Here is a 24,979-nt window from a genome sequence, read left to right on the forward strand (position 1 = left end):
ACTTGGCTTGCTGACGGGCCCATCAATAGGTAGGCATTCAAAAGAAACTTTGTTATGTAAATGACTAAAAGGCAATTACAATATGATTTTACTTCTTATGTGAAAGACACGCAGCTTTAAAGAATTGGCAATACTCCCAAGGTGCGGTAGCTCACACGTGTAATCCCAGTACTTTGGGAGGCTGAGGTGGGAGGATGGCTTTACACAAGGAGCTCGAGACTAGCCTAGGGAATATAGCAAGACCCCCACCTCTACCAAAAATTAAAAGGTTAGGCAGGTGTGGTGGCACATACCTGTAGTCCTAGGTCCTGGGGAGGCTGACACAGGAGGATTGCTTGAACCCAGAAGTTGGAGGCAGTAGTGAGCCACAATCATGCTGCTGCATTCCAGCCTAAGTGACAGAGTGAGGCCCTGTCTCTATGAAAGAAAAAAAAAAATTTTAAGGCCAGGCATGGTGGCACATGTCTATAATCCCAGCACTTTGGGAGGCTGAGGCAGGTCGATCACTTGAACCTAGGAGTTTGACATCAGCCTGGGCAACATGGTGAAATCCCTGTCTCTACAAAAAACACAAAAATTAGACAGGCTGAGATGAGAGGATCGCTTGAGCTGGGGCAGTTGAGGTGCACTCCAGCCTGGGTGACAGAGTGAGACCCTGTCTCAAAAAAAAAAAGGAATTGGCAATATTCAGTATTAGATGAAACATGGAGAAATAGGCACTTGCCCTCACTGCTGGAGGAAGTATAAATTGGTATGGCTTGAAGTACTTGTTTATTTTGTATTTTTTGAGACAGAATCTCACTCTGTCACCCAGGCTGGAATGCAGTGGCGTGATCTTGACTCACTTCAACCTCTGCCTCCTGGGTTCAAGCTAGTCTCCTGCCTCAATCCTCCGAGTAACTGGGATTACAGGCTTGCACCACCATGCTTGGCTAATGTTTGTGTTTTTAGTAGAGATGGGGTTTCACCATGTTGGCCAGGCTGGTCTTGAACTCCTGACCTCAAGTGATCCACCCACTTAAATCTCCCAAAGTGCTGGGGTTACAGGCGTGAGCCACTGCACCCAGCCTTGAGGTACTTGTTTAAATGATCAGTGTTTACACCTGTTGATCCAGCAACTTCACACCTGGATATTTCTTCTACAAGGCACAGTAGCACAACTATGTATCTGTATCAGTGTTTCTGTATGTTGCCGGAAGTATTGAAAAACTGGCAACAACTTAAATACCTTTCAAGAGGAGGCTGGTAAACTATGAGCACACCTATAAAATGGAAATTCTGTACCATGCAACCATTACAAAGAATAAATTTGCCGGTGCGGTGGCTCAGGTCTGCAATCCCAGCAATTTGGGAGGCCAAGGTGGGTGGATCCCTTGAGTTCAGTAGTTTGAGATCAGCCTGGGCAACATGGTGAAACCTGTCTCCACAAAAATATACAAAAACTAGCCGGGCTTGATGGAGCATGCCTGTAGTCCCAGCTAGTTGAGGGGAAGGGGCCGGGTGGTGAGACGGGAGGACAGCTTGAGCCCAGGAGGCAGAGGCTGCAATGAGCCAAGATCATACCACTGTGCTCCAGCATAGGTGACAAAGTGAGACCCTGTCTCAAAATAATAATGATAATACTAAAATAAGGTTAATTCTACTATACTGATAGGGAATGATGACTAGTAGGAACTAGGCCGTTGCAGAAACGGGTGAAGTATAATCCCATTTTTATTTTTACAAAATCCTACGTAATCCTACACAATCTAAAAGTATAGTGGGTTTTGGTTTGTTTGTTTGTGTTTAAGGAATGAGAGTAGGGAGCAAACCAAACTGTTGATCAGGATTATCTCCTAGAGTAGAAATGGGAAGCATGGATTTCAACTTTTCTTTTATCGATTTCTCCCAACTTCTTAAAACAAGCAAGTCTTATTTAAAAATAGTGTCAAATATAGTAAACTCTGGATTCTTGGCAAAACAAACGTCTAAGATAAGGTTTGATGTTGCTTCTGCTAAAATAAAGCTACGACACTTCCGTGCACGAAAAAAACGGCCTCTTGAGGACCTGCCACCCACACATCACCCAAGTGCCCCCACATCATTCTTGAAATCCTACCTGTAAAGCCCAGGAGGAAGTATAGCGAATGCCAGTGGGCCTAGGAGCTCTGGGGTGAGCACGCCTCCGGAAGGAAAACGGTAACAGAATTTATTCTACTTTTCCAAGTAAACGATCCTTCCACAGAGGCACTTGGGACAAGATGCGACGGGTGCTTTTCACGTTTTCGATCTATTGGCCAAGATCCTATCACCTCAAAACAAGGAGACGAGGAAACCCTGGGATCTTGATCCCATTTCGATTGAGAAAACAACGCGCTCCTTGCGAAGCGAAACGAGGCTGGCCGCGGGCAGCGCGGAACCACGCGACGGCGTCGGGGGCGGGCGGGCGCGAGGACCACCCGGTGCGGCAAAGGGCGCGAGCAGGCGGCAGGGCGCGCGGGGAGACAGGGCTGGGTGCACGCCGCCCGCGCCCTCGAAGGCTCGAGTCCCACCCCTTCCTCCTTTCTTGCAGCCCCGCCGCGCCCTGGCGAAGGCTACAGGGTCAGGTTCCCCGCACCGAGAAGCCCAGAAGCCCCGCCGCGGGCGCTCTGAAGACCCGGGACCCCGGCCTCCCTCCGCCGCCAGCTGCAGGGACTCTGGCGGCGCCTCTTAGCCGGGTAGATGTTCCTCCTTTCCCCTCTCTTCCAAGCCGCTGCCAGGCCGGGGGGTGAGGCTGCACCTCAAGTCTTCAGCCCCCCAAGGCCGCGCCCGGGGCAGGTCGCTCCCCATTCAGCTAAGAGGAAGCAGCGGCCTGGGGGAGGCTCACCCGGCGAGACTGCGTTTCCCCCACCCTCGGCGCTTCCTTCTGTGAATGTGAATGGAACTGAGCACTCCTTTCTCTCCCTCAATGGCCGGCGAGGGGAATTCAAATGCGGTCTTTGGGCGCTCGGTATGGGTCTGGACCTTGGTTTTCAGAGCCTGCGCGTCCAAGGTCGCTAGCCTTTCCCGACGGAAGTGACAGCTGCGGCGGCGCGGGAGGCTCATCCTCGGTCGTTTAAAAGCCCCCGAGAGAGCAAAACGAGCACCCGAAACCTCGCAAGCGTCGGGGGTGCCGGGCCCAACGCCCCCACGTGTCACCGCCGGGGACTCGCGAGGCGCCGCTTCCCAGCACTCAAGGCGCGCCTGCCTCCTCCCCAGGTGTCAGGAACAGACGCCCACCAGGTGCAACAGCGGGTCGGACGCCGCCTTCGGGCAGGCTGGGCTCTTCCGAACGGGGAGCGGAGAGTAAGGGGCTCGACCCCGGGACGCGAGTCCGGCCTTCTGGACTCCGGTTCAGGGTGTGTGTGCGCGCGGAGGGGCTTATCTGGGGGCCCTGGGCAGCCCACGTGTCCGGCTTTCTGCTCCCCGACTCCGCACGCCTGGAGCGGCAATAGTGCCTGCCCTAGAAGGCCAGCGGCGAGTGCTCTCCACCAGGGTCCCGGGGAGGGTTTGGAAAACTGAGGACTTAAGTGAGCGACCCCAGGGGGCAGAGGGCGAGTCGAGAGTCGGCCAATGGCTGCGGTGGGCGGGGAGAAGACGACGCGGGGATCTGCGTGGGCCGGGTCAATTCCCTACCCTCGCCCTGTCGATGCCCCGCGGCCCCGCCCGCCCTCTTAAGCCTGGCTCAGCCCTCAGGGCCCGCCCGAAGTCTACCGAGCCCGAGTGGCCCCGCCGCGTCCAGGAGGCGCCCGCTCCGCTGTGGCGCTCTTGGAGGTGGTGTCGGAGGTAGGCACGGGACAGGGCGCGCCCGGGGCCCGGGGCGGTGGTCTTCCAGGGCCGTTGGGGAGGGCGGCAGCACTCGCTGGCGCAGTTCGTTTTGGATGGTCGTTCTGCCCTCTTGGGGGCTTTGAATCCCAAGCTGCAGATCCCTGAGGTCGGAGGAGGCCAGGAGGCGGGCGCCTTTGGAGGATCGGGAGGAGACGGGCCGCCGCCTGGGTCGTGGCTGACCTCTTCTCCTGACCCCGTGTTCTTTAATATCTGAGTGATGATCCTGCTTGATTTTCTTATTGGGCTCATTGATCTCAAGACCCGCCGGCCCTGAAGGGGCTTCGTTCTTCAGCCTCGGTGAACTTGCTGCCTGTCTATTAAAACGCCATCCTTTCCCGGCGACGCGGGGGCGGGAGGGCTGGCAGTCGCCGAGGCTCTTCGCTCCCACCTGTCCGGGGCTCGTCCACGCGGCTCCCGAGGGGCGATCCCAGGCCCCAATAGTCCTGGTGGAATGATTGGAGTTTCCGAGGGACCCGGGGAATGTGGCGGACGCTGCCCGCGAGGGAAAAGGGGTTCAGGCGGTGCATCCTAGGGCAGCCAAAAGTGGCGCGCCCCTCCCCTGCGGGCAGTCAGGACCGCCAGGACCCGCGGGGTCAGACCGCTGGGCCGGAGCAGGTCGCGGGGTCCCTGGACCTGCCCGGGGACTCTGGGAGCGCGTCTCCATCTGCGCGGTGCGACGCAGGGTCCTCGGCTCTTCGCTCCCAGCCGAGGGCCCAGGAGCGCCTGGAGCTGTCGCTTGCTCCATTGCCCACCGACAGCCTGCGCTCGGCTCCCGGCCCGGCCCCGGGCTTGGGAGGGCCCCGCGGCTCCCACAGACCCTACCAAAGAGTTTTGTAGGACCAAGAAGAAGGAAGGAAAGGGAACTTCAACGGGTTTTGCAGGAACCGGGTTGGGGGCCGAAAGCGGAGACCGGGTGTGGGGAGGCGTCCGGGCTTGGGGAAGGGGTGCTTGGAGAGGGAAGGGGAAGGCAACACTAGCCCGGAATTTAGAGTCGGGCGGGATCCCGGCAGATTTCCGTTTGGGGCTTTTCTGTGTTTGCTTCTACTGCTGTTTTTTCGTTTTGTCTTAATTGTAGGAGAGGGCTGGCGGGATCGGATTGGGGGCGTTTATCCCGTTCCCTTGGATCTGGGGCTGGCTCGGGTGGAGGAGACTGGCGGGGAGGCGCGGGTCGGACCCCGGGAAGCTCCCACGCTGGGTCCTCAGCGGCGCCCGCTTTTCCGCAGAGCCGCCGAGCGTGCGGTCCCGGGATGGCTCTGCCCCGGCCAAGTGAGGCCGTGCCCCAGGACAAGGCGTGCTACCCGCCGGAGAGCAGCCCGCAGAACCTGGCCGCGTACTACACGCCTTTCCCGGCCTATGGACACTACAGGAACAGCCTGGCCACCGTGGAGGAAGACTTCCAGCCTTTCCGGCAGCTGGAGGCCGCAGCGTCTGCTGCCCCCGCCATGCCCCCCTTCGCCTTCCGGATGGCACCTCCCTTGCTGAGCCCGGGTCTGGGCCTACAGAGGGAGCCTCTCTACGATCTGCCCTGGTACAGCAAGCTGCCACCGTGGTACCCAATTCCCCACGTCCCCAGGGACGTGCCGCCCTTCCTGAGCAGCAACCACGAGTACACGGGTGCCAGCAGTGGAGATCCGGGCCACCAAATCATTGGTGGCGACAACGAGAGTGGCCCGTGTTGTGGACCTGACACTTTAATTCCACCGCCCCCTGCGGATGCTTCTCTGTTACCTGAGGGGCTGAGGACCTCCCAGTTGTTACCTTGCTCACCCAGCAAGCAGTCAGAGGATGGTCCCAAACCCTCCAACCAGGGAGGGAAGTCCCCTGCTCGGTTCCAGTTCACGGAGGAGGACCTGCACTTCGTTCTGTACGGGGTCACTCCCAGCCTGGAGCACCCGGCCAGCCTGCACCATGCGATTTCAGGCCTCCTGGTCCCCACAGACAGCTCTGGTAAAGGGAGTTCACACCATTTGGGAGTCGAATTGGACGGGAATGCAGGCGGGAACGGGAGTGTCCGGGAAGAGGCGCTTCCAGGTGGAGCTGAGGCTGTAGAATGCGGGAAGGGGGAAGTACCTCCATGAGAGCCAGGGCCGTCTAGGCTCACTTCTGAGGCCCTGCTTGCTTAACTGCATGACTAAGGTTGGTATTAGTGAGAGCTGAGAACCAAGAGAGAAATGGTTCCTGCAGCGAACTCCCAGGTAGGTTCAGATTCTATGCTGACATGCAATGACAGCCTTCGGCAGTTCACACCTAAGAGTCCCAGCTCAGCTAGCTACGCTGACCTTAGTCAGGCATTACCTCTGATCCTCAAATTCCTTGAATTTGCCTAATGGGATTAATTACATAACCTTCCATGAGGCTGTTCTGAGTCTCAAATGAGAAATTGTATATGGAATTGTTTACAGTGAAATCATGTATGAACAGACCATGTAAAATGAGCAGGGAAAAATAGAAACAACAAATAAACATCAGACTGGGATGATGGTTACCTTTAGGGAGTTTTAAGGAGGAGGGAAACACCTTATAAAAGCACTTTATAATACATTTTTAATGAAAAATTGTTTTAACCTGCCTTTTTCTAGGATCTGATTCTCTTCTTCAAACTCTGGATAAAGACTCCCTTCAACTTCCAGAAGGTAGGCAGGACTCCTTGCATGGATTTCTTTCCCTGAACTAATGCAGAGTCAACTCTCCTCATTCTCTTTTCCTGCCTCGGCTTTCCCCTAGGTCTATGCCTCATGCAGACGGTGTTCGGTGAAGTCCCACATTTTGGTGTGTTCTGCAGTAGTTTTATTGCCAAAGGAGTCAGGTTTGGGCCCTTTCAAGGTAAAGTGGTCAACGCCAGTGAAGTAAAGACCTACGGAGACAATTCTGTGATGTGGGAGGTAAATCTGTTTCTGGTGGGTCTGCTGCTGAAAACGGGGCGGGAGACTAGTCAGGGGAAATCTTGGCCTTTGCCCTTTTGGGAGAGTCCTGGTCAGAGAGAGAGGACATCCAGGGCAGATATCTGTGGTTTGTGTTGCCTGTAAAAGGAAGAACTGCCAGTGTTCGCTCCATGAGGATAGCACCTCTGCATGAATTCTGTGTTTTGTGGGTGCCTTAAGTCATTTTTATCTGGAAGATTAGCTATGGAATATACATTTAAAGAATCAATACATTGTATTATATTTGTAGACAAAACCAAATGCTTTAGATATTATAAAGGGCTGAAACTATGCTAAAGAGAATAAAAACAAGGTTTTTTTTTGTTTTTTTTTGTTTTTGAGATGGAGTCTCGCTCTGTCGCCTGGGCTGGAGTGCAGTGGCGCAATCTCAGCTCACTGCAAGCTCTGCCTCCTGGGTTCACGCCATTCTCCTGCCTCAGCCTCCCGAGTAGCTGGGACTACAGGCGCCCGCCACCACGCCCGGCTAATTTTTTTTATTTTTAGTAGAGACGGGGTTTCGCCGTGTTAGCCAGGATGGTCTCGATCTCCTGACCTTGTGATCCACCCGCCTCGGCCTCCCAAAGTGCTGGAATTACAGGCGTGAGCCACCGCGCCCGGCCCAAAAACAAGTTTTAAAATTCAATATTATTCACCTATAAAATTAGTCAACGATTAAAAAAAACCACCAGATACTCTTCAAGATCTAGTGATGATATATTAGGGATATGCTAGTGGGACTGCAGTTTATTACCTGCAGGAGAAAATTTGTCAGAATGTATCAGATACCTTAAACTGTTCAAAGTCTCTTGACCCTGAATTTCTACTTCTAGGAATATAGTACAGGAAAATAATCTGATATTGAGGCTATGTGGAATATGTTAATCCTAGGGTTGTTTATAATAACAAAACATTGGAGACAGCGAAATTGCCAGCAGCAGGAAAGAAATAATTTTTCTTTCTTTTTTTTTTTTTTTTTTCTTGAGACGAAGTCTTTGTCTGTTACCCAGGCTGGAGTGCAGTGGTGTGATCTCAGCTCACTGTGACCTCCACCTCCTGGGTTCAAGCAATTCTCCTGCCTCAGCCTTCCGAGTAGCTAGGATTACAGGCATGTGCCACCATGCCCGGCTAATTTTTGTATTTTTAGTAGAGAGGGGTTTCACCATGTTGGCCAGGCTGGTCTTGAACTCCTGACCTCATGATCTGCCTGCTTTGGCCTCCCAAAGTGCTGGGATTACAGGCATGAGCCACCAGGCCCGGCCTCGAAAGAAATAATCTATAGCTCCATTAATATGCATGAAAACTAAGTGGGAGTAAAATATAAAACTATTCAGTTGTGTTTAAGTGGTGGAATTAAATAAAACCTTTTTGTTTCACTTACCTCTGCTTATGAAATTAACATGTGCTCACTATAGGAATTTAGGAAGCAAGAAAGTGATAAAAGTAAGAATCTTTTAGAATACGTCACATTAGGCAGGCTCGGTGGCTTACACCTGTAATTCTAGCACTTTAGGAGGCCAAGGTGGGAGGATCACTTGAACCCAGGAGTTTGAGGCCAGCCTGGGAAAGAGTGAGGCCCTGTCTCTACAAAAAAAATTTTTTTTTAAATTTGCCAGGCGTGATGGTGCATGCCTTTAGTTCCAGCTACTCAGGGGGCTAAGGTGGGAAGATCATTTGAGCCCAGAAATTCGAGGCTACTGTGAGCTGTGATTGAGCCACTGCACTCCAGTCTGGGCAACAGAGTGAGACTCTGTCTCTGAAAAAACAAACAGACAAACAAACAAACAAAAAAAACCCAATATGTGACATTACCTAGAGAGATGTCCTTAAACTAACAAATCTATGTTGGCATAAGTAAATTTATAAACTACTTGTAATGACATAGAAATCAGAATGATAGAAGTGTATTTGATGGACTCAAGTATGATATTTACGTTACAAGTATTAAAAAATTTATTTTGTAGATTAGACCAAAAAAAAAGTACAATACAAACTGCATGTCTTATTTCATTTAGATCTTTGAAGATGGTCATTTGAGCCACTTTATAGATGGAAAAGGAGGTACGGGGAACTGGATGTCCTATGTCAACTGTGCCCGCTTCCCCAAGGAGCAGAACCTAGTTGCTGTGCAGTGTCAAGGGCGTATATTTTATGAGAGCTGCAAAGAGATCCATCAGAACCAAGAGCTTCTTGTGTGGTACGGAGACTGCTATGAGAAATTTCTGGACATTCCTGTGAGCCTTCAGGTCACGGAGCCGGGGAAGCAGCCATCTGGGCCCTCTGAAGGTGAGTGCACACCCTTGCCTTGCCCAATGAGGGCATCCCAGTAAGAAGGACTGGGCCCTTTTCCACAAACCCTCCATGCGCAGCTCCTCCCTCCTAAAGGCTAATGCAGAGGACTAACTGAGAGTGTCTCTAACCAAGGGGGCATTACCCAGGTGAAGGAAAGCATCCTCAATTTCCCAAAGCTGCGGAAGCTACTCCTATTTATAAAGACTTGTTCTTCTTCCCTACCTTCCACCCCAAGAGTAAAAGAAAATGTACTAAATGGATGTAACTTCTACCATAGGTGAGCCGGTTTCTGATTAATCTCTGCCCAGGCTAATGTAGCTGAAGTCAAATCACTAGAGCAGTGTTTTTCAAATGGCGGGTTGCAGAATTGCATGTCTTAGTGGGGTGGGAAGTCAATTTAGTGGTCGAGACCCACGTTAAAAAAAAAAAAGTATACAGTAGAATAGAAAATATTGATGGGAATCCCTTAAGAGTAAGGATTGTTTTGTGAAATTTATATTTCACATGGGTATATGTGTGTATGCTGGGTGTCAAGTATAAAATACATTGCCGGCCGGGCGCGGTGGCTCAAGCCTGTAATCCCAGCACTTTGGGAGGCCGAGGCGGGCGGATCACGAGGTCAGGAGATCGAGACCATCCTGGCTAACACGGTGAAACCCCGTCTGTACTAAAAATACAAAAAATTAGCCGGGCATGGTGGTGGGCACCTGTAGTCCCAGCTACTCGGGAGGCTGAGGCAGCAGAATGGCGTGAACCTGGGAGGCGGAGCTTGCAATGAGCCGAGATCGCACCACTGCACTCCAGACTGGGGGACAGAGAAAGACTCCGTCTCAAAGAAAAAAAAAAAAAAAAAACATCGCCTACTAGGGTCTCAGGCAAGTTTGAGAAATACTGAGTTGGACTCTCACTCTCAAACTTTAATGTGGGAATGAATACCCAGGGATCTTCACGATGCTGGTTCTCATTCAGGGTGGGGGCCCAGGATTTGGTATTTTTATCAACTTGCAGGGAGTGCTGCTGGTCCTGGTCCCTGGACCACATTCCAGTAGCAAGGGGCTAGGGAACCACCATCCCACTCTGGGGGTGAGACTTTGGAATTTGAATGTTAAATAAGCTCTCCAAGTGATTTCTATATACACTAAAGTTTAGGAACTACTAATCTAGTAGGTGGGACAAGATAAATGTAAATTGCTGTAAATAAGAGAGAAGGCAGGCCGGATACGGTGGCTCACACCTGTAATCTCAGCACTTTTGGAGGCTGAGATGGGCGGATCACTTGAGGTCAGGACTTTAAGACTAGCCTGGCCAACATGGTAAAACCTTGTCTCAGGCAAGGCACAGTGGCTCACGCCTGTAATCCCAGCACTTTGGGATGCCTAGACGGGAGGATCACCAGGTCAGGAGATCGAGACCATCCTGGCTAACACGGTGAAAACCCGTCTCTATTAAAAATACAAAAAATTATCCGGGCGTAGTGGCACGCACCGCACCTGTAGTTCCAGCTACTCAGGAGGCTGAGGCAGGAGAATCATTTGAACCCAGGAGACAGAGGTTGCAGTGTGCCAAGATAGCACCACTGCACTCCAGCCTGGGCAACAGCAAGACTCCATCTGCAAAAAAAAAAAAAAAAAAAAAAGAGAGAGAGAGAGAGAAGGCAAATTATTATGATGTAATAAATGTGTAAGGAACAGGTTTAAAAAAAAATGGGCCAGGCGTAGTGGCGCACGCCTGTAATCCCAGCACTTTAGGAGGCCGAGGCGGGTGAATCACCCGAGGTCGAGAGTTCGAGACCAGTTTGGCCAACATGGTGAAACCCCGTCTCTATTAAAAATGCCAAAATTAGCCAGGCATGGTGGTGGGCGTCTGTAATCCTAGCTACTGAGGGAGGCTGAGGCAAGAGGATCTCTTGAACCTGGGAGGCAGAGGTTGCAGTGAGCTGAGATCGTGCCATTGCACTCCAGCCTGGGAGACAGAGCGAGATTCCGTTTCAAAAAAAAAAAACAAAGTGAATTGCATCTGCATGCCTGTTTTCCTGCTAGACTGAGATGCTTCAGGGCAGGAAATAACCCTAAACACTTTAGTACCTCCTGCTTCTGGATCCCAGTGTGTACTGAGTGAGAGGAAGACATTAGAACTAAGCTGGAAAAAGCTGCTTAGGGATGAGATGAAATAAGGCACGTGTAAGGCAGAGGCAGAGAGGGAAGGCAATCAGGCTCAGGGAATAGTGAAGCAGAAGGCAAGGAAATGTCCAGAAATTAGGGGATAAATAATGAGCAGTCATTATTTATCTAATGATAAATAACGGTCCCAATGATGAGGGGCTGTCAGGATTGTTTTGGAGAACTATCTTCCTACTCCCCCAGGTATCTTATCTCCATGCTGGGTTCCCCCCGCCACTGAACTATCATAAGCCCTCATTTTGTTGCTTGTTCTGATCGCCTCTGATATCTGCATACAGGTTGAGTATCCTTTTTCTGAAATGCTTGGGACCGGAAGTGTTTTGGTGGGTGGTGTGGGTGTGGGAATGTAGGTAAAGATAGGAATGGAGGGGAAAAGGGTTGGGATACTCTATGATCTGTGGAGTTCTAAGTCGTCTCGTACTTAGCACCAAACCAAGACCTGTTGGTCGCTTCCTGAAATGTACCGACTCCTTTTGAAATAAAAGTCAACAGGCTGGGCGTGGTGGCTCACACCTGTAACCCCAACACTTTGGGAGGCCAAGGTGGGTGGGTCACCTGAGGTCAGGAGTTCACGACCAGCCTGGCCAACATGGTGAAACTCCGTCTCTACTAAAAATACAAAAAATTAGCTGGGTGTGGTGGCGCATGCCTGTAATCCCAGCTACTCAGGAGGCTGAGAGAGGAGAATCACTTGAACCCAGGAGGCAGAGGTTGCAGTGAGCTGAGATCGCGCCACTGCACTCCAGCCTGGGTGACAGAGTGAGACTCCATCTCGAAAAAAAAAAAAATGAAAGAAAGAAAAGTGAACAGTGGATCTGAGAAAAGTACCTGCTTAGTAACTGACAAGATGGTTATTATCCTTTTGAGAAATCATTATTATTTTTTGAGATAGGGTCTCACTCTGTCACCCAGGCTGGAGTGCAGTAGTATAATCTAGGCTCACTTCAACCTCTGCCTCCCGGGTTCAGGCGTTTCTCCTGCCTCAGCCTCCCGAGTAGCTGGGATTACAGGCATGCACCACCACACCCAGCTAATTTTTGTATTTTTAGTAGAGACGGGGTTTTGCCATGTTGGCCAGGCTGGTCTTGAACTCTGGCCTCAAGTGATCCACCCACCTTGGCCTCCCTAAGTTCTGGGATTACAGGCATGAGACACCATGGCCGGCCATTTTTGAGAAATTTTTTCACCATGTGTATCCAATTATTACAATGTTTGTAACTTTGATGTCTTCAGTAATACTTTTCTGGAAATTTATTATCAAGAAATAGTCCAAAAGGAAAAAGCTATGCTTATGAAGATTTTTAACTGTGGCACCACTCTTGTGAGTGAAAAATCACAAACAACCTAAATGTTCAGTAGTATAATAATTAAGTAAATGATGATACAGGCTCAGCAGCCCCAATCAAGAAATCCTAAATCCAAAATGCTCTAAAATCTGAAACTGAGCGCTGACATATTGCCAAAAGTGGGAATTTCCACACACCAGTACTTAACACAAACTTTGTTTCATTCACAAGATTATTTAAAATATTGTGTAAAATTACCTTCAGGTGGGCCAGGCACGGTGGCTCATGCCTGGAATCCCAGCGCTTTGGGAGGCCGAGACAGGCAGATCACCTGAGGTCAGGAGTTTGAGACCAGCATGACCAACATGGTGAAACCCCGTCTCTACTAAAAATACAAAAAAATTAGCTGGGCGTGGTGGCGGATGCCTGTAATCCCAGCTACTCAGGAGGCTGGGGCAGGAGAATCGCTTGAAACTGGGGGGCGGAGCTTGCAGACCCAGCAAGACTCCGTCTCAAAAAAAAAAAAATTACCTTCAGGCTATGTGTATAAAGTATGTATAAAACAAAACATAAATGGACTTTATATTAGACTTTGGTTCCATCCCCAAGATACCTCACTATGTATATGAAATATTCCAAAGTTCGAAAAAAACCTGAAATCCAAAACACTTCTGGTCCCAAGCATTTCAGAAAAAGGATACTCAACCTGTATGTTATTAACATGGAGTAGTATGCAGATATCAGAGGCAATCAGAGCGAGCAACAGAATGAGGGCTTATGATGGTTAAGTGCGGGGGATACCCAGCAGGTAGATAAGATACTTGTGTTCCAGTTCTGAACCAAGCGATACCTGATGCTTACAGCATTATTATGAGGACATACATTTTGGACAATGGAGGGAAACTTGTAAACAACTTAATTTGTTGGGAATAATTATAAATGAATGTTAATTTGCTAATCTGTTCATATGAATGGTTTGGATGTGATAAAAAGGAAAGAAAAATTAAAATTCCATTGCATTCTCAAATGAGTTTTTTTCCCCAAAGGCTTTTTGGGGAGGATTGGTCGTAGGTGGGAGCCTTCCTCTTTAAGGTCTTGAGTGGTGAGGGAAGGGTCTAGACTCTATGTGGGCGGGTTATTCGAATATGCAAGCATTCCCCTCTGGTGAGGGAGAGAGGGAATTTGTGTGTGTGTTTTGGGGTGTGGAGGTGTGAAGAGCTAGGGGGAGGGAGGATAGGGAACAAGATAAAATTAGGAAGGATAGGGAACAAGATGAAATTAGGTTTGATTTCTGCCTGAGCGGTTGTTCTTAAGCAAACTCAGTATTGAAACTTTATTCTGAATTTTGGTGTGCTTTAGTGCTTAAGTTTGTAAAATTGCTGACCCCCTCTTCCCTTCCCACCCCAGGAAGCAGGAAGGCCAGGTATTTCTGACCAATAAAAATTCTACCTCTGTGCCAAAAAAGTGTCCCAGCACGGGGATTCTGAGAGTATTAGCACCTCAATGAAAGTGATAGACAGAGCAGGGCGATGGATCAGCTTGGGGTTGGCAGTTGCCTTCCTGGTTATTTACTTAATGAATAGTTTATTTCCTTAGCCACCTGTTAAACGTGCCTGGGATGTAGTTGTCAACTAACAAGGCCCCTGATGGATAGCTTCCCTGCTGTCCCGATGCTGAGAAGATTTCTATCTGCAGACTCTTGCATAGACTCACTCTTGGCTGCTCTTCCTCCCTGGGGTCAAACAATGAGATCTCGGTGGTGCATTCATAGTCAAAGCCACTTTATCCTCTGGAATCCAGAGTGTCCTCTGCAGGGATGCTTTTGTAGGTGGCCCCTGTTCTCTCGCCTTCCCCCAACACATAGACACCCCTGGACGTGGGACCTGCTTTGCTAGAGTCCAGCTGCACCCTCTCTAACTTCTCTCCTCCTCCCTCCTCCATTGATAAGAACAGATTTACCTCTCTCAGTCTTGCCTGCCATTCAATGATAGTATCACTCACATTGGTAAGACTCAGTAAGTGTTAGAATTAAATTAGTCATCACAGTAACCCTGTGCATTAGGGAAGTCAAGATGCTTTCACCCTTACTCTATACATAAAGATTCTAGCTCTGGAATCTGCCACAAGTTTTGAGTAATGAAGTATAAACTAAGAAAGTCCCTCGAATTGTGTAGAATAGAACAGCACTGTGAAGCCTGGGAAGTCAGCTGCGGGTGTCCTGGTGACTGTTCTGAGCTTGTAACTCAGGCTGATCTTAAAGGCACAAAGAGAAATAGGTCGGCCTCAGTGTATTAACCTTGTAACAAGTGCCAGGCAGGAATGTGTTCAAGAGCTGCAGGGTTGCACTGCCCTTAAATGGGGCTGGTGGAAGGGTCTCTTAAACAGTACATATCAAGGAACAAAAGGGAAAGAGAGCCTATAGGTTAAGATATTTAAGAGACATAGCAACCATATACAACGTGTAGACTTTGTTTGAATCCTAATTTGAATGGACTGACCAGAAAGTAATTAAACAAATATATATGTGTGTATATAAGTACATATATGTTTCTATAAAAGAATAAGAGTTAATTGTTTAGGTATGACAATGTGACAATGACATTATGGTTATGGTTTGTTTGTTTGTTTGTTTGTTTGTTTTGAGACAAAGTGTTGCTCTGTTGCCCAGGCTGGAGTGCAGTGGCTCAATCACTGCTCATTGCAGCCTCAACTAACTTCCCCAGGCTCAGGCGATCCTCCCATCTCAGCCTCTGAGACTAAAGGTGTGTGCTATCATGCCCAGACAATTTTTATTATTTTTTTGTAGAGATGGGGTCTTACTGTGTTGCCCAGGCTGGTCTCAAACTCCTGGGCTCAAGCAATCTGTCCACTTCAGCTTCCCAAAGTGTTGGGATTATAGGTGTGAGCCACTGCACCTGGCACAATTATGCTTTTTTTTTTTTTTTTTTTGAGCTGGAGTTTCGCTCTTGTTGCCCAGGCTGGAGTGCAGTGGTGCAATCTTGGCTCACTGCAACTTGTGCCTCCCAGGTTCAAGTGATTCTCCTGCCTCAGCCTCCCAAGTAGCTGGGATTACAGGCATGCACCACCACGCCTGGCTAATTTTGTATTTTTAGTAGAGACGGGATTTCACTATGTTGGCCAGGCTGGTTTTGAACCCCTGACCTCAGGTGATCCACCCGCCTCAGCTTCCCAAAGTGCTGGGATTATAGGCGTGAGCCACTTTGCCTGGTCACAATTATGCTTTTTAAAAATATGTCATCTTCTAAAGATTATGGTTAGATATTTTTGAGTCAAAGGATGGATTAGTATTAAAATAATCTACTATGGGGAGCGGTGATATAAATGAAAACAAAATTAGTTATGAGTTGGTCAAAGCTTGGTGTTTGGCACATGAGAGTTTATTACACTATTATTTTCACTTTGGTATGTTTACATTTTTCTATAATAAAAAGGTTTTTAAAAATTCTCTTGGCGGCCGGGCATGGTGGCTCACGCCTGTAATCCCAGCACTTTGGAAGGCCGAGGCAGGTGGATCATGAGGTCAAGAGATCAAGACCGTCCTGGCCAACATGGTGAAACCCCACCTCTACTAAAAATACAAAAATTAGCTGGGCGTGGTGGTGTGTGCCTATAGTCCCAGCTACTTTGGAGGCTGAGGCAGGAGAATCACTTGAACCTGGGAGGTGGAGGTTGCAGTGAGCCGAGATCGCACCACTGCACTCCAGCCTGGGTGACAGAGCAAGACTCCATCCCCAAAAAAAAAAAAAAAAGAAAAGAAAAGAAAATTCTCTTGGCCAGGCACAGTGGCTCACGCATGTAATCCTAGCACTTTGGGAGGCCAAGAGGGGCGGATCACCTGAGGTCAGGATTTCTAGACCAGCCTGGCCAACATGATGAAACCCTGTTTCTACTAAAAATACAAAAATTATCCAGGCATGGTGGCGGGCACCTGTAATCCCAGCTATTTGGGAGGCTGAGGCAGGAGAATCGCTTGAACCTGGGAGGCAGAGGTTGCAGTGAGCCAAGATCATGCCACTGCACTACAGACTGGGCAATAGAGCAAGATTCTGTCTCAAAAAAATAAAAAAGAAAATTCCTCTTGAAGTAGCCAAAAGAATTCTTGGCTAAAAATGAATAAATAAATATCCACTTGAAGGAACTAGGGAGGGAAGTAACTGAAGAGACATTGTGTTTGCTGTGTTTGACAGAGTCTGCAGAAGGCTACAGATGTGAAAGATGTGGGAAGGTATTTACCTACAAATATTACAGAGATAAGCACCTCAAGTACACCCCCTGTGTGGACAAGGGCGATAGGAAATTTCCCTGTTCTCTCTGCAAACGATCCTTTGAGAAGCGGGACCGGCTTCGGATCCACATTCTTCATGTTCACGAGAAGCACCGGCCTCACAAGGTGAGTATTAGGAGGACACGTGACCCGCCATCACGTTCTCTCTCCCTTCCCAAGCTCCTAAACACAGGGAGTTGCCTTGTAGGTGCTAGCTGCAGGGCTGTGGTGCCTGATGGACACCCTCTCTGAAGGAGGAGAGGATAGTATTATGGAACAGGCAGGCGAGAATAGGCACAGCGATGCACATGTGTTAGGATGCATGTACCAGCAGAGGGAGGAACATGGAGGAAGGAGTGTCCACGGCCACCTGGACACATGGCTTATGAAAGATGCACAGAGGTGGCCTTGAGCCGAGTATAGAAGGACAAATGGGGTGTCTGATTTATACTGGTGGCAGGGTTAGTTGGGCAGAGAAAAAGAGTCCAGCCGTTCCAGGCAGGAAAGAGCCTGGCATGTGCTCCTGGGGAACTGCGCCTTGTTCCATATCTGTGCAGGTGTGTTGACAGGTATAGGTGAGTAGAAAGTGAAGTCATGGTCCTTCCAAAGAGCGGAAGGCCTCCATGGTGGGCCGAGGATTCTGTAAGACAGAAAATCAGTAATGACATGAGGGAGCCATTCCAAATACCTGGATGCTCTGCTAGGCTTGGTGCAAAAAAGTACAATATACCCCTGGGCTTAATTAAAAGGAGGACGAGGCTTGGGCACAGATGTATTCTTGCTTGACTGTTGGCCTTGTCGGAACTACCTTAGGCAGCTACAACCTTGAGCCCATTTTCCTTTTTGAAAATTGAAGTAGACCGGGCGCGGTGGCCCACGCCTGTAATCCCAGCAGTTTGGGAGGCCGAGGCGGGTGGATCACGAGGTCAGGAGATCGAGACCATCCTGGCTAACACGGTGAAACCCCGTCTCTACTAAAAATACAAAAAATTGGCCGGGCGCGGTGGCTCACGCTTGTAATCCCAGCACTTTGGGAGGCCGAGGCGGGCAGATCACAAGGTCAGGAGATCGAGACCACGGTGAAACCCCGTCTCTACTAAAAATACAAAAAAATTAGCTGGGCGTGGTGGCCGGCGCCTGTAGTCCCAGCTACTGGGAGAGGCTGAGGCAGGAGAATGACGTGAACCCGGGAGGCGGAGCTCGCAGTGAGCCGAGATCGCGCCACTGCACTCCAGCCTGGGCGACAGAGGGAAACTCCGTCTCAAAAAAAAAAAAAAAAAAAAAAAAATTTGAAGTAAAATCATCATAAAATTGTCCTAATTTCTCCCTTCCTAAGCTTCTGGAAAAGTCATGTTTAATCACTATATTATATACTCCTATAAAATTTGAATACATTTACAATTATCATTATTTGTGTAATTCTAGAAGGATTTAAAAATATCAGGACGGTGAAGGTATTTCTCGCTTATTAGACTGGCAAAAGTGAAAACTATCCAGTATTCTGATAGTGAAAAGTTTGAGACTGCATGTTCATCAACACAAAATTGATTATATAAATTATGGCTTACTGGCCGGGCACAGTGGCTCAGGCCTGTAATCTCAGCACTTTGGGAGGCCGAGGTGGGCAGATCACCCGAGGTCAGGAGTTCGAGACCAGCCTGGTCAACATGGTAAAACCCCGTCTCTACTAAAAATATAAAAACATGAGCCGGGTGTGGTGGCAGGCACCTGTAGCCCCAGCTACTCTAGAGGCTGAGGCAGGGGAATTGCTTCAACCCCAGAGGCGGAGGTTGCAGTGAGCCGAGATTGTGTCATTGCACTCCAGCCTGGGTGGCAAGAGCGAGACTCCATCTCAAAAAAAAAAAAAAAAATTGTCTTATCAAGCAACAACCAAATTACAGAAGATGTACAGAATGCTTGCTCTCTTTGAAATTGGAGGCCAGGAGCGGTGGCTCACACCTGTAATCCCAGCACTTTGGGGGGCCGAGATGGGCAGATCACGAGGTCAGGAGATCGAGACCATCGTGGCTAACACGGTGAAACCCCGTCTCTACTAAAAATATAAAAAATTAGCTGGGCGTGGTGGTGGGCGCCTGTAGTCCCAGCTACTCGGGAGGCTGAGGCAGGAGAATGGCGTGAACCTGGGAGGCGGAGGTTGCAGTGAGCCGAGATCGCGCCACTACATTCCAGCCTGGGTGACAAAGCGAGACTCCATCTCAAAAAAAAAAAAAAAAAGAAATGGGAGGACTGTCAACCAGGAGGTCAGTAGATGACAGGACTGATGAGGAAGCTGATGATAGTGAGATGCTTTGACAGTACGAGCTGCTCTTACAGTAGAGTGGAGGAACAATCTTTTTTTTTTTTTGAGACAGAGTCTCGTTCTTTTGCCCAGGCTGGAGTACAAGGGCATGATCTCAGCTAACTGCAACCTCCACCTCCTACGCTCAAACAATCCCCCAACCTCAGCCTCCCAGGTAGCTGAGCTGAGGCTATAAGTGCACAGCACCATGCTCAACTAATTTTTTGTATTTTTTGTAGAGATGGGCATGTGGTGCGCACCTGTGGTCCCAGCCACTCAGGAGGCTGAGACGCCAGAATTGCTTAAACCCAGGAGGCAGAGGTTGCGGTGGGCCAAGATCGTGCTACTGCATTCCAGCCTGGGCAACAGAGCGAGGCTCTGCCTCAAAAATAAAAATAAATAAATAAATAAATAAATAAATACGTACATACATACATACAAAGATCTGCTCTCTCCTCTGCCCCATAAGCATGCCTGGAAAGAGGATGTGAAAGCATAGAAATCTGTCTCAGGGAAAAGTTGTTTTTTCTCTTTAGTAAGTGTAATTTCCTTAAAAGTCATGTCAAAGCCAAAGGCCTTCTGCTTTGTCCCTGGCAACCTCTCGGTGCTTGCACCTCTCTAGTAGTTCACTTCACCTGGTGTGGAATTCCTGAGACAGTTTCGAGAGGAGTTGCCAGGGTCAAGACTTTGGAGAAACAATATTAATTATTCACAGTGTGTGGATAAAATATTAACCTCTTCATGCAAGTTCAACACGTCTCAGATCGTCTGCTACTGTGCATTGCCATGTTGGCTTACATGTTCATCGTCACCCCTCCTTGATTTCTAGCTCCTGGTTTCTAGCAGTGTGGAGCACACAGTAGGTGCTCTGTGAGTCATAGATAATTGTTGAGTTAATTGCACAGTACTTGTAGTTTACTCATAGCTCTGTGAGGAAGGCAGAGCAGGTATTTTGCCCATGAGCAAGATCGGAAAACTAAGATTCCAGATTTAACCGATGTGCTGTAGTCACACAGCTACCTGTTGAGAGAGCACGGCTAATTCAGGCCTCCGCCATATACCACAAACCTGTTCAGTTCCCACATTCCACATCTGAAGCAAGAGTTCTCTCAGGTCGGGTGCCGTGGCTCAAGGCTATAATCCTAGCACTTTGGGAGGCCAAGGCAGGAGGATCTGTTGGAGTTCAAGACAAGGCTGGGCAACATAGTGAGACCTCATCTCTACAAAAAAATTTTTTTAAGTTAGCTGGCTTAGTGGTGCACACCTGTAGTCCCAGTTACTGAGGAGGCTGAGGTGGGAGGATCGCTTGAGCCTGGGAGTTCCAGGCTGCAGTGAACCGTGATTGTGCCACTGCAGTCCAGTCTGGGTAACAAATTGAGATCCTGTCTCAAAAAAAAAAAAAAAAAAATTGAAAAAGAGTTCTTCTCTAACCCCAGGTAAACGCAAGATTGAAATGGACTTGTTAGAGGAAGGTGTGATTTCAACTCTATTTTTCTTTTTCACCTTAGTGTTCTGCATGTGGGAAATGTTTCTCTCAGTCTTCCAGCCTAAACAAACACATGCGAGTCCACTCTGGAGACAGACCATACCAGTGTGTGTATTGTACTAAGGTAAATGGAGCCTCTTACTAAGGGATGTGTCCTGAGCTCTGCTTGAGTGTCCATGGATAAGAACTTGAAACAAAACCTGGCTTAATGAGTTCTTGGTAAATGTTAGTCAAATATCAGCCCAGTCCTCATTTCCACCCCTATATATGCTCAAGTTTGCTAAAGATGGTCAAATATAACCAACCTCCTATTGCCAAGCTGGCATTTAGGGTACATGTAATAAAATACATTCCAAATTTATGGGGACCTGATGACCTATTACATAGTATTTAAAAGCACTAGCCGAGTGCGGTGGCTCACGCCTATAATCAAATTTTCCATGCATTGGTGGCTCATGCCTGTAGTCCCAGCTACTTGGGAGGCTGAGGCTGGAGAATTGCTTGAGCCCAGGAAGTGGAGGTTGCAGTGAGCTGAGATTGCACCACTGCACACTCCAGCCTGGGTGACAGAGTGAGACACTGTCTCAAAAAAAGAGGAGGGGGTGAGGAGGCCTGGTGGCTCAAGCCTGTAATCCCAGCACTTTGGGAGGCTGAGGTGGGCAGGTGTCTTGAGATAGGGAGTTCGAGACCGTCCTGGCTAACATGGTGAAACCCCATCTCTACTAAAAATACAAAAATTAGCTGGGCATGGTGGCGCATGCCTGTAATCCCAGCTACTTGGGAGGCTGAGGCAAGAGAATCACTTGAACCCAGAGGCGGAGGTTGCAGTGAGTCAAGATTGTGCCACTGCACTGCAGCCTGAGTGGCAGAGTGAAACTCCGTCTCAAAAAAAAAAAAAAAAATCACTCTTTCATAGTATTTAAGAACTCAAACATGGCCAAGGTTCAAATCCTGCCTCTGGTGCTTACCTAGCTGTGCCACCCTGAGCAAGTCCATGAACTCCTGTTAGTTTCCACATTGATAAACTGGGGAGAATAGTCTTTACCAAGTTGTTGGATAACACCAGTAAAGTATATAAAACTCTTATAACAGTGCCTGGCACAATATAAAAGTACTACTGGAATGTTAACTGCTATTATTACTACTTTAATCTGTGAAGGATGCTACTGATGTAATTTTCTATAGGAGCATTGCAGAAGCGGCATCTAGTCTATGTTACACAGAATACAGAGTTGTAAAAACAGAGATGAATCATGTGGTTAGAGGTTGCTATAATAGAAACAATGGGTTGACCACGCTTTGGACAAATTACACCAAAATAGCTCTGTGCTGCCCAATGTGCAGTTAGCAGTTAATGTATGTGGCTATTTCAATTAGTAAAGATGAAATAAAGTTGAAAAATTCAATTCCTAGGTTGCATTAGCCACATTTTAAGTGCTCAGTGGCTCCATGTGGCCATTGATTCCCAAGCTGGACAGCGTGGGTACAGAATATTCCTATTATTGCAGCAAGTCCTATTGGAAAGCACTGGTATAGATTATGTTTCAGTCACTGAGTCCTTTGCACTTTTTACAATAAAGCCATAAAAGGAGTAGAGGCTGTCCTACAGCTACTTCTAAGCCTCTCAAAAGGAATAAAACATTGAGTCTACCAGATTAGGGCAATAGAATGTCAATAGAATGAAAATAATGGGCATAGAAAAGCACCACTGAGCCGGGCATGGTGGCTTACACCTGTAATCCCAGCACTTTGGGAGGCCAAGGTGGGTGGATCACCCTGAGGTCAGGAGTTTGAAACCAGCCTGGCCAACATGGAGAAACACCATCTCTACTAAAAATAGAAAAAATAGCTGGGCATCGTGGTGCACCTGTAATTCCAGCTAATTGGGAGGCTGAGGCGCTAGAATTGCTTGAACCTGGGAGGTGGAGGTTGCAGTGAGCCAAGATTGCACCACTGCATTCCAACCTGGGTGATGGAGTGAGATTCTGTTTCAAAACAAACAAACAAATAAAACAAACCTACAAACTATCTCAAAAAGTTTAAATTAAAAAGAAGAAGAAGAAGAAAATCAGTAAGGCACTGACTTATGCAAAGACACTGGCCAATATTAGCTTCTGGTCGATATTAGCTTCTCTTTCTGTAAGGAGGTTTGTCTTGAAGTATGATCCTAGGACCCACATGCATCAGAATTGCTTGTTTAAATGCAGGCTCCTGGGTCTCATGTCAGATTTATTGGGTCACACTCTCTTGGGTAGGGTTGGCAATCTGCTTTTGTTTTTTTTGTGTTTTTTTTCTTATAGAGAGGGTCTTGCTCTGTTACACAGGCTGGAGTGCAGTGGTGCCATCATAACTCACTGCAGCCTTGACCTTCTGGCTCAAGTTATCCTCCCACCTCAGTTTTCCAAATAGCTGGGACCACAGGTACATGCCACCATGCCTAGGAAATTTTTTTACTTTTTGTCGAGGTGAGGTCTTGCTATGTTGCCCAGGCTGGCAGTCTGCTTTTTTTTTTTTTTTTTTTTTGAGACAGAGTCTCACTCTGTCACCCAGGCTGGAGTACAGTGGCACAATAATGGCTTACTGCAACCTCCGCCTCCTGGGTTCAAGAAATCCTCCCATCTCAGCCTCCCGAGAAGCTGGGATTAAAGGTCCACAATACCATACCCGACTGATTTTTGTATTTTTAGTAGAGATGGGGTTTCACCATGTTGCCCAGGCTGGTCTCAAACTCCTGACCTCAGGTGATCCACCCACCTTGGCCTCCCAAAGTGCTGGGATTACAGGCGTGAACCACTGCGCCCAGCCTGCAATCTGCTTTTTTAAAAACTGGACCTCCAGATAATCTAGCCATTGAAGAACCACTGTTCTAACATCCAGTGCTTCTCAAAACTAGCCAGAAGGACACATCAGTGCAGTCCTTTTGGATTAAGGCTACTGATGATGACCAGGAGTGCTCTATGGCCTTAAAACCCAAGGTTCATCCATAAGGATGAGCAACAGTGAAATTAACCCCTTAGTTTAATTGGTTGTCCAGCTCATGAAAGTTGACTTTTTCTTGTGTTCTATATTTCTGTTCTCTGCAGAGGTTCACTGCCTCCAGCATACTCCGCACACACATCAGGCAGCACTCCGGGGAGAAGCCCTTCAAATGCAAGTACTGTGGTAAATCTTTTGCATCCCATGCTGCCCATGACAGCCATGTCCGGCGTTCACACAAGGAGGATGATGGTTGCTCATGCAGCATCTGTGGGAAAATCTTCTCAGATCAAGAAACATTCTACTCCCACATGAAGTTTCATGAAGACTACTAGCCCTGCCAGACACAATGACTCACGCCTGTAATCCCAGCACTTTGGGAGGCGGAGGCGGGTGGATCACTCAAGTCCAGGAGTTCGAGACCAGCCTGGGCAACGTGGTGAAACCCCGTCTCTACCAAAAAAATACAAAAATCAGCCGGGGGTGGTGGCACATGCTTGTGGTCCCAGCTACTCAGGAGGTTGAGGTGGGAGGATGGTTTGAGCACAGGAGACGGAGGTTGCTGTGAGCTGAGATTGCCCCACTGTTTTTCAGGATGACAGAACCAGACCCTGTCTCAAAAAGAAAAAATAAAAAAACGACTAGCCCTCAGAGTATGGAGACAATGTAAAAACAAGGGATTCAGATTCTCTCTATTTCCTTTTATGGGTTATAGAAGTCCCTGCAGTTGGCTGTGTGTGGTGGCTCACGCCTGTTATCCCAACACTTTGGGAGGCCCAGATGGGCGGATCAGCTGAGGTCAGGAGTTCAAGACCAGCCTGGCTAACATGGTGAAACCCCATCTCTACTAAAAATACAAAAATTAGCCTGGTATGGTGGCACACGCCTGTAATACCAACTACTTGGGAGGGGAATTGCTTGAACCCAGAGGCGGAGGTTGCAGTGATCTGAGAAAAAGGTAGCCTTGGGCCCCCAATTATACTATGCGGTCATCATGTGTTATATTTCTTTATAGAAAAGATTCTTATATATATAAAGAGACAGAGAGGCAGGTCCCAACATGTTACCCAGGCTGGTCTCAAACTCAGACTCATCTCATACGTGGATCATAATAGCCACCAATTATTGAGCATTAACCCTGTGAGATGATACCACTGAGTTTACCACTTTACAGATGAGGAAATTGAGACTGAGAGAGATGAAAGAAGTGGGGCAAGGTGATTTGCCTCTAAGGCAAAGCCAGATCTGCCCAGCTCCAGAGCCCAGCCTCCTAACTAGACTCTATGCCCAGTTTATGGATCCTGTTAAGAATATAGCATTTTTTCTGGGCCAGGTACAGTGGCTCATGCTTGTAATCCCAGCACTTTGGGAGGCTGAAGCAGGTGGATCACCTGAGGTTAGGAGTTTGAGACCAGCCTGGCTAACATGGCAA

At 48.3% G+C, this 24,979-nt stretch overlaps 1 protein-coding gene across 1 annotated transcript; it reads left to right on the top strand.

Annotated features, from left to right (window-relative positions):
• Positions 1-3,623: 3,623 nt before the first annotated feature.
• On the top strand, positions 3,624-24,170 carry PRDM14 (PR/SET domain 14). Its single transcript, XM_030795172.1, has 8 exons — positions 3,624-3,783; positions 5,049-5,772; positions 6,405-6,458; positions 6,550-6,707; positions 8,759-9,029; positions 16,710-16,912; positions 20,594-20,695; positions 23,655-24,170. Exons 2-8 carry the CDS (start codon positions 5,073-5,075, stop codon positions 23,880-23,882), a joined length of 1,716 nt encoding a protein of 571 aa, XP_030651032.1. The 5' UTR covers positions 3,624-3,783; positions 5,049-5,072; the 3' UTR covers positions 23,883-24,170.
• Positions 24,171-24,979: the final 809 nt, after the last annotated feature.

The sequence above is a fragment of the Nomascus leucogenys genome, chromosome 16, assembly GCF_006542625.1.
Source record: "Nomascus leucogenys isolate Asia chromosome 16, Asia_NLE_v1, whole genome shotgun sequence".
Lineage (NCBI taxonomy): Eukaryota > Metazoa > Chordata > Mammalia > Primates > Hylobatidae > Nomascus > Nomascus leucogenys.